Source organism: Schistocerca serialis, chromosome 2 (genome assembly GCF_023864345.2).
Source record: "Schistocerca serialis cubense isolate TAMUIC-IGC-003099 chromosome 2, iqSchSeri2.2, whole genome shotgun sequence".
In the NCBI taxonomy this organism is placed as follows: Eukaryota; Metazoa; Arthropoda; class Insecta; order Orthoptera; family Acrididae; genus Schistocerca; species Schistocerca serialis.
In genome coordinates, this window is record NC_064639.1 from 148,282,720 (window position 1) to 148,293,000 (window position 10,281).

At 38.0% G+C, this 10,281-nt stretch overlaps 1 protein-coding gene across 6 annotated transcripts in view; it reads left to right on the forward strand.

The window, feature by feature from the left end:
* The window catches only part of LOC126456864 (protein transport protein Sec31A), a 168,228-nt gene extending 158,361 nt beyond the window's left edge, over positions 1-9,867 (forward strand). For all 6 annotated transcript variants that reach the window (XM_050092683.1, XM_050092680.1, XM_050092684.1 and 3 more), the window contains 3 exons: positions 3,347-3,586; positions 5,926-5,997; positions 8,713-9,867. In XM_050092683.1, the coding sequence (XP_049948640.1) occupies positions 3,347-3,586; positions 5,926-5,997; positions 8,713-8,901 (501 nt within the window). In that variant the 3' untranslated portion in view covers positions 8,902-9,867. The remainder of the gene's footprint in view (positions 1-3,346; positions 3,587-5,925; positions 5,998-8,712) is intronic.
* The last annotated feature ends 414 nt before the right edge of the window (positions 9,868-10,281 follow it).

The window sequence follows — 10,281 nt, forward strand, 5'->3', positions numbered from 1 at the left end:
GTTCGATACAGTTCCGCACTGTCGCCTGATAAACAAAGTAAGAGCCTACGGAATATCAGACCAGCTGTGTGGCTGGATTGAAGAGTTTTTAGCAAACAGAACACAGCATGTTGTTATCAATGGAGAGACGTCTACAGACGTTAAAGTAACCTCTGGCGTGCCACAGGGGAGTGTTATGGGACCATTGCTTTTCACAATATATATAAATGACTTAGTAGATAGTGTCGGAAGTTCCATGCGGCTTTTCGCGGATGATGCTGTAGTATACAGAGAAGTTGCTGCATTAGAAAATTGTAGCGAAATACAGGAAGATCTGCAGCGGATAGGCACTTGGTGCAGGGAGTGGCAATTGACCCTTAACATAGACAAATGTAATGTATTGCGAATACATAGAAAGAAGGATCCTTTATTGTATGATTATATGATAGCGGAACAAACACTGGTAGCAGTTACTTCTGTAAAATATCTGGGAGTATGCGTACGGAACGATTTGAAGTGGAATGATCATATAAAATTAATTGTTGGTAAGGCGGGTACCAGGTTGAGATTCATTGGGAGAGTGCTTAGAAAATGTAGTCCATCAACAAAGGAGGTGGCTTACAAAACACTCGTTCGACCTATACTTGAGTATTGCTCATCAGTGTGGGATCCGTACCAGGTCGGGTTGACGGAGGAGATAGAGAAGATCCAAAGAAGAGCGGCGCGTTTCGTCACTGGGTTATTTGGTAACCGTGATAGCGTTACGGAGATGTTTAATAAACTCAAGTGGCAGACTCTGCAAGAGAGGCGCTCTGCATCGCGGTGTAGCTTGCTCGCCAGGTTTCGAGAGGGTGCGTTTCTGGATGAGGTATCGAATATATTGCTTTCCCCTACTTATACTTCCCGAGGAGATCACGAATGTAAAATTAGAGAGATTAGAGCGCGCACGGAGGCTTTCAGACAGTCGTTCTTCCCGCGAACCATACGCGACTGGAACAGGAAAGGGAGGTAATGACAGTGGCACGTAAAGTGCCCTCCGCCACACACCGTTGGGTGGCTTGCGGAGTATCAATGTAGATGTAGATGTAGATGTAGAACTGCGAACTAACCACTGTTTAGTGGAAGCCTTTTTATACCAGTTTACAATCTGTCGACGTGCGCGACTTCAACTAGCACTTGTCTTCACAGAAGTTCAGTATTGCTCTTCTTCCATTACTTTAAGCTCTTCTTCCATTACTTTAATGCTCTTCTCTTTTCCTTCTTGACAGGTTCTAGGTAACTTTTCGAGCATGAAACACAGGTGCACAAGTATTAGTAATATGTACGAGGGTCACTCCAAAACAAATGCACAATTTTTCTTTTTTTTTTTTTTAATCCATCTTTTATTCTACATGTTTGAAATTTTACAGTGTGTAGATATATCCTTTAGGAACAATATTTTCATTTCTCCAAATAATTTCCATCCCTTTCAACTGCCTTACGTCATCTTGGAACCAGCGCCTGTATACCTGCACAGTAAAATTCTGGACCAGCCTGTTGGAGCCACTGTTTGGCAGCGTGCACAAGGGAGTCATCATCTTCAAACCTTGTTCCACGAAGAGAGTCTTTCTGTTTCCCAAAGTGATGATAGTCACATGGAGCCAGGTCAGGACTCTAAGGCGGGTGTTTCAGTGTTGTCCATCCGAGTTTTGTGATCACTTCCATGGTTTTTTGACTGACATGTGACCGTCCGTTGTCGTACAACAGCAAAACATCCTGCTTTTGCCGATGGTAGTTCCACTTGGCATGATGTCCATAAGCAAGAGTCCTTCAGAATCGAAAAACACCGTAGCCATAAATTTTCCAGCAGAAGGTGTGGTTTTGAATTTTTCTTCTTGGGTGAATTTGCATGATGCCACTCCATTGATTGACTCTTCATCTCTGGTGAAAAATGTTGGAGCCATGTTTCATCACCTGTCGCAATTCTACCAAGAAATTCATCTCCACCATTCTCGTACTGTTCCAAAAGTTCGCTGCATACCGTTTTTCTTATTTCTTTGTGAGCCACTGTCAACATCCTGGGAAGCCACCTAGCACAAACCTTTTTTAACGCCAACACTTTCAGTATTCTGCAAACACTTCCTTCCCCTATCCCAGCGCAGTGTGACAAATCGTTCACTGTGATGCGTCTGTCAGCAGTCACCAATTCATTAGCTCTCAGCGCATTGTCTGGAGTGTGTGCAGTACCAGGCCTGCTGCTGTGAGGACAATCCTCAATATTGCCGTGCCCGCTTTAATCACGTAACCTGCTTGCCCAGTGACTAACCGTACTGCAATCGACAGCAGCATCTCCATACATCTTTTTCAACCTCTTGTGGATGTTTCCCACTGTCTTGTTTTCACAGCACAGGAATTCTATGAGAGCACGTTGCTTCTGACGAACGTCAAGTGTAGCAGCCATCTTGAAGACATGCTGTGATGGCGCCACTCATGGGAACAGGTTGAACTAAGTTTGAAAACAAGTGAGAAGGATGTATCTACACACTGTAAAACTTTCACACATGCAGAATGAAAACTGTATTTTTACAAAAGTAGTGTGCATTTCTTTTGGAGTGACCCTCGTATTACTACTAATATTGTACATTCAAAATATGTCTTCAAAGAGACAAATGTAGTTCTGTTCTTGTACACTAGTTGCAATTTTATGATGTCCAACACAGGCTTTGCTTTGTGGTAATTCAATATTGGTCATACAACAATATTACATGTAAAGTTAGAAATTCCTGAAAATGCATCTGCTTTCTACAGGATTCTAAGCCACACTCTTTTATTCAGTATTATTTGCTTTTTCTGTCTTTGCTTATTTCAGTGGTTTATAAGCCATATGAATGGAGCCAGCATAAACAGTTTCTCTGCTTTACTGCCTGTTGGTAATACAAAAATAACTACACATACAAACTCAAACATTCAATTAATTGAATTTTCCTAAGGTTCTGCTGAATTTTTACCATGGCAAAAGGACTCTTGGGCCTGACAGAAGTGATATATTAGGAAAACAGAATAGAAAGATGAAGGGGAAGATAATAGAGAGAGGAGGATATCAGAGATAGTATATTGATAAGTGCTTGACAGCTTCAGTCTGGAAGTGATAAAATGATACAATGTGTGTGTGTGTGTGTGGGGGGGGGGGGGGGGGTGAGAGAGAGAGAGAGAGAGAGATAGAGAGAGAGAGGGGGGGGATGAGAGGGGGAGAGGGGGGGGGGGGGGGGAGAGAGAGAGAGAGAGAGAGAGAGAGAGAGAGAGAGAGAGTGAGTGAGAGAGAGAGAGAGAGAGAGAAGCATCTATCAATAACAGTATAACAACAGTGAGATGTTTGTTGCCTTTGCAGGCTGCGGTGAATGGTGTATATGGAAATATGGGTCAGCAACAGCCGTATGTACCATATAATGCACCACCTCATGCGCAACAGCAGCAGCAACAACAACAACCACCAGCTGCAGGCCCTGTGGTCACTGCAAAAGCTGTGGAGCCTCCAAAGCCAAAGGGACCAATACCGGAAGAGCACATGTATCTGCAGACAGTTTTTGATGAACTGAGGAATAGATGCTACAATACCGCCACAAATCCAGTAAGGAAACAGTTTCTCTTAAATACCTCTAAGTATTTATAATTTAGCTAGAATGTCACAATTGTTGATCTCTTGAAAATTGGCATTTTTTCCGGTCTGTTGATCCATTGTCTCATCTGATTTATTACGCATTTTTTCTGCTTTTATCAACTAGATATTGGAATAGGAATGTAACAAATCCAGGATTATCTATTCTGGATCACACAAAAGAAATTTAGTTTACCACCTGGATAGATTGATAAATTTATCCTCATTTTTATTATAGTCTACCTAGCAGTGAAATTGTGTCCATTTCCTACCTGCTCATCAAAGCTGGAAGATTGTTTATAGTGGAAGTCCCCCACAACTTCACAATGCAAGTGAGAACTAGTGATTGGTAGATAAGATACATATTTACACAATCAATTGTATAATTAGGTGATACACAATCAATTGTACAATTAGGTGAGAGGGTATGGACTTCTTTTCAGACAGTACATGAAGTACAGATTGCAAGTAGATTTTATGTATTTGTTCAAATTATTATTGAATATTATCTCAGAGGGACGTGGTACCCAAAAAAATTTAACATCCAATGCAAGTAAAGGACAGTATTCTAGTTTTGTTGCCAGAAGTATTATTTTATTGCACAGATTCTGTCACAATGGTTATGGAATTCTTTTAGTTGTGTGTATTTGTTTTTATCATGCATAGAAGAAGGGAGAGAAAGCAGCGAAGATAACGGATAAAAAGCATGTCGATAATGTTACTGTAGATGCTAATTCCAGCCAAGTAACAGGTTTTCCACATAGTCCGGGAAGTACATTGAAACTAGTGAAATAATTTATGATAATGTAGTGATGTTTTCTAAGTATGTGTGTGGTTAAGCAGATATTTTAAATTTTGGCTTATTTTAGCTTAATTGAAAATTCGAAACAGCGTATTCATGTATCCTTCAACAAGTAGTAGTTCACATTTAATAACAGAATCTCTTCAACTTTTTAACATGTTTTGTGCATGAGTACAACAAATATTTATTATGAAGCCTGTTCTGAAAATTGCCTCTCTTTGTTGGAAAATCTTGAATGAGCTTTTGTGGATTCAATCCGATTTCTTTGAGGTGCACCAAGTGTTCCCATACCTGATGTATGACATTTCAAATAAGCAACCAGTTTTGCTTCTTCCAACATATTTTGCACAATGAGATTCAGTATGTGAGCGAATCAGTTGGATTCATTTGTTATTTCATTTTTCGTGTTTGTCACATTATGAGTTATTACAGCCAGTAATCTTGCCCCCCCCCCCCCCCCCCCCCCATAAATGAATTAGGTATAACCCTATATCGAGGCATACTGTAGCAAAACTCGCTGGAATTCAAACTCCTTTGTTATGAAGTGTGATGTTACGGCTACATAGCTTTCATTATTTCAGATATCCATGTATCTGTGATCGACCAGATGCTTTCAGCTGTAAGAAGCAATTCTCATACAGCATTCATACACTTTTCGTATTCTGGTGGAAACATATTTCCAGATATTGTGTTTCTGCTCAGCGAACAATATGTTTGCCAAATGCAATAAAACTTCCTCCTTGGATTACTGGAAAAGGCTGGAAGTCCATTGTGAATAACTGTGAAAGAAGTTTGTTTAGTTCTTCAACCAGACTGTTGGATTACTTTCGTAGTTAGAATTTTTGTGGGTTATGCCACATATTCATGTGACTTGTAATCATCAGTTTGTGCAGAAGAGCTTTGAGTCTGTTGATTTATATTGTCTTTTGATATCATCAGTAGTGCCACAAACAAAACTTGTCATAGTTGATTAAGCAGTCACTGTATATTTTAACTGAGCATGTCTTTAACACTGTTGTGGATGCTTTTGCTCCAATTTTTTTTTCAGTTTACTTACAGCTGTTTTAAAACATAATGCTTGACCACAAATGCTCACTGTGTAGTTTTGTTACTTGAGTCTCATGCAGAGAAATGACTGTATAAGTAACTAAATTTCTATCTTTCGTTCACTGTTGACAACCACAACTAAGCACCATATTATAAAATTTCTGTACTGCATTTTCTTATAGTACATTAGTTTTGCATAATATGCCAAGACAGGAATGCAGCAAAGAATGCACAACACACTAGTACCTGTAAAAGTATCATAGAACTGACATTAGAACGAAGCTGTGGGACAATTCTGTAATCGGAGAGTGCTCCTGTCAACTGTTACCGAAGGAACAGCCACCAGTTACGGTTATATTTTAGTTATATTCTTACCTGTCATTCCTAAAGATTTCTTTTATAGAGGATAGTAAGTCTTAGAGTTAATTTCCACACAGTCGGAAATAATTTTAATATGTTACAGCAAACCAAAAGGAAACTGGAGGAAGTTGCACGGAAACTGGAAGTCCTGTATGATTGTTTAAGGGAACATAAGGTAAGTGGAAATTATTAAGGATCAGAACTGAATATTTCTGATTTTATAGATAGTGAAAAAAATTCTGTAATTAGATTATTACTGTCTTTACTCCTTTCATTTTGTGTACTGTCACACACTACCTGTAAGTGTTTCATTCTATTTCTGGTACAGTTATATTTGTGTGTGAATTTACAGCAGGTTAGGTCCTGGTGACAGAGAACTATTTGAAACTGATTGCATCCACATGTTGCTTGTGTGTGTGTGTCAAGACTAAATCAGCATCTGCACGTACTGCAGTGACGCAGATTTTTGCGTTACTTCCTCCCCTGCCAGTAACACTTATCAGGGCATCTCTTCGATTGGGTCATTTAGTACAATCTATTTAACTTTAAATCTGTTAGTGCGTGCCTATATACGAGAATGAGAGAGAGAGAGAGAGAGAGAGAGAGAGAGAGAGAGAGAGAGAGAGAATGAATTCACCTGAGAAAATTATGAAATTACAAGAAGGCCTTCAGGAGGTGAAATTCTAAGTACTGACAATACCTATACTAGCTTTCAGGACTGTTAGTTGCTCCCTTTGGGAGAAAAGGACGACGGGTTGGGGAGCGTTAGAAAGGAGAAGCAGGACACTTAGTGCATTCATCCTACCTTTGAACAGACTTACGTAGCAAATCATATGACGTTGTACAATTTAACATGCACTTTGTACTATGGTGCAGCTTGGTATTTTTCACATCAACGAATTATTGCCGGCGATGAAGGAACTAATAAGTGACATTAGGAATTCTATATCCAACTGGGGATCGAGCCCAGGATCTCTGGATTTGTAATCTTGCACGCACTTATTGTATACTCCCTCGGCCAAAAGAAGTGCAAAAAAGGCTTAGTCACTGCAGGACAATTAAAACTGTGTTCCCAGTCCAAAATGTGGTTTTCTTACTCAGTTGTTATCAAAAGATATAACATTATTGAGGAAACTTATCGTTCAGTTCTGATAGTCTCCTCTGTCACGCTCTTCATTCCCTTGGCAGAAATGCGTTCTGTAGCATTGAACAAAAATTATTTTATTGTGAAAATTTTAGGTTAGGCTTTACTGTGTCTGTTACTGACATTAAATGAAACAATAAGTTTACTGTTATCAGTCACTGTCCATTTATCTCCAGGATGCGTTTCAGTGGTTTAAACCTCATCAGGTGGATTTACATTTGTTAGTATGACATTTGTATGTGTGTTGTATTACAATTTTTTTGGAGGTACTTGGGGCACTGTCTAGTGGAGAAAACAAATCACTACTTCAGAACATGGTTTTGGGTTTCTTTGGACAAAAAATTAAATGTATATCAACTGGTAAACATAAAATAAGTAAAATAGAGTACCCCCAGTGGTCACAGGTTCCTTTCGCTGTCATAACACATCACATGTGTACTATCATACTGGAAACTATTGGGTGAAAGGATCATATAGCAGAAGAGAGAACATTATCGCAGAGTACAAAGAATATGCATCATGACAACATTATTACAGAATTATTATTATTATTATTATTATTATTATTATTATTATTAGTTTTTAAAGGATTTGGAGGTGTTTCTGAGGTGTCAAATACATGCGTTGGAATAAATACTTCAGGTGGTATATAAATCCGATTTTGAAAAGTTAAAATAGCTTAAATTTTACAAACTTTAAGTACGATAATCATATTGGCTACAGCAGTAAAACTGTACACAAATAACAATTTTGATTGGGATTAATAGATAGATATGAGAGGCTGGAGGCCGAAGGAGAGAAAGAGAAAGCGAAAATGACACAGAGAGAGAGGGTGGAAAGAGTGATTGTATGATAGCAATAACTGCCTAAAGGCGGCCATTCATATCTATCTATTAATCCCAATCAAAATGGTTATTTATGTATAATTTTACTTCTGTGGCCAATATGATTATTGTACTTTAAGTTCGTAAAATTTAAGCTATTTTAAATTGTCAAAATCGGCTTTATACACCACCTGAAGTATTTATTCCAGCGCATGTATTTGACACCTCAATCAAAACAAACACCTCCAAAACCTTAAAAAAATTCTGTTATAATGTTGTCATGACGTATATTCTTTGTACTTTGTGATAATGTTCTCTCTTCTGCTATATGATCCTTGCACCCAATAGTTTCCAGGCACCATATTTGTTTATAAAGTGTGACAGTATACATGTGATGTGTTAGGACAGCGAAAGGAACCTGTGGCCACTGGAGGTAACCTATTTTACTTATTTTATGTTTACCAGTTGATATACATTTAATTTTTTGTCCAAAGAAACCCAAAATCATGTTCTGAAAAAGCGCTTTGTTTTCTCCACTAAACAGTGCCACAAGCTCCTCAGAAAATTCGTAACACAACACACATACAAATGTCATACTAACAAATGTAAATCTACTTGATGATGTAGGGTTAAACCTTTTAAACGTGTTGTGCAGATAAATAAACACTGACTCGTAACAGTGGACTTATTGTTCCATTTAATTATTTTATTTTGTTTGCCTGTAAGAATCCTCTTAGTGTAGCTTAGCTGATTGACCAAGAGATGTGACTGAAACAGTGGCAGCCCTTTTGCTGACTATGCAAGAGTGTAGTAGCTCAAGATCTTTACAGATAATTTAAATTGTTGCCAATAGTTTATGGTTGTATTATATGCCGTGTGTCTTTCTTATAAATAGTTGTTTTCATATCACATTTATTTTCAGCTGTCTCCCACAACTCTAACGGACTTACACCAGATGGTACAAATGACGCAGATTGGTGATTACACTGGTGGCCTGGGACTCCATACAAAACTGGTTTCAGGACCAGACTTCTCACAGATTGCTGGTTTCATGCCTGGATTGAAAGTTTTGCTTCAGTCAGCATTGCAACTGAATGTGTACTTGCAGTAATCCTAAAATCAAGCAACAGAATTAAATGAACTGTAGTAAAGCTACAAAGCCATTATTTTTCTCCACATGTATCTATCTGCATGTGTATGCAAAAGTAGGGGGATAAAATGGTACATGTGTGGAACTGGAGGGAGTTAATGCCACATGAAGTTGGGCTAAGAGCAGCAGACTTTTAGGACATTTTCAATTGTACTAGGTGTTAAGGAAAAGAAAAGAATTTTTTGTGACTACCATCAGTTTGTAAATATGTGTTACATTTTAATGGTGCTGCAAAATATTTTGTATATTGATGAAAATGAAATCATGTTTACTTCACTTCACCAATTCATTTAGATTTATATTTATTTCCATTAGTCTGTGAGTTTTTGGAATCTGTAAGACAAAGCAAAGTTACACAAAATGCATTCTTGTCACAAAATTAAGCTGGGTTTAATTTTGACACTCGAATTCTTTGGAATTTTATTCTAACTTTGCCTAAAAGCTAGTAAATTGTTTTTCCACCAAACACAGAGATGTAATATTGCCTCTTTCATTGTTAGAGATTTGTGGGTGAGAGACATCATAAACACTGTACATGCTTTCTTGGTATATGGAAACGGTGGAAGACTGTTTCTTCATACCAGTAGATCTGTATACAATGTGTATCATAAATTTTTATGGCAGAATTGTGTTTTCAGAATTGTGCTTATCAGTGTTCTGACAATTTCCATTGAAGCCGTTGGTAAAAATAAAAGCATCAGATCAGCTTTTTGTAATTGTTTGTAAAGTAGCCAAAAATTAATAATTTGTATTATTGTTATATGGTTGTCTGTCTAATTGTGAAAATCCTCAAAAGTGTGTTACTGTGGGCATAAACACAACAGGAATATGTGATTTGTTTTAGTAACAATGAAAATTTGATACTGATGAATAAATTCTGATAAAATACTATGAGGCTCACAATGTTTCAATAAAATTAAGTTACAATAGCGGTAATTCTTTCAGTAATCACTGGCAAAATTTGACTGTGGTTGTGGCCGTTTCACATTATGTCCACTGTTAGGAAGTCATGTCTTCTATTCCCCCTTGTCTTCACACTTGTATCAAACGAACATTCACTCGATAAAACTAATAAATTATGAGTCAGAATTGCTGACCATTACTTATCTTCAGAATGCAAAATTACCCATATATGAAAGTGTGAGTGAGTGAGTGAGTGAGTGAGTGTGTGTGTGTGTGTGTGTGTGTGTGTGTGAGAGAGAGAGAGAGAGAGAGAGAGAGAGAGAGAGACTACGTAGCTTTCAGAATGAATAGTTCCATTGTCAGAGAGGAGGGATTGACAGGTTTTTGGAGGTTAAAAAAAAGAAGGCCAGGTCATTCAGACCATAGGATGAGAGGGAC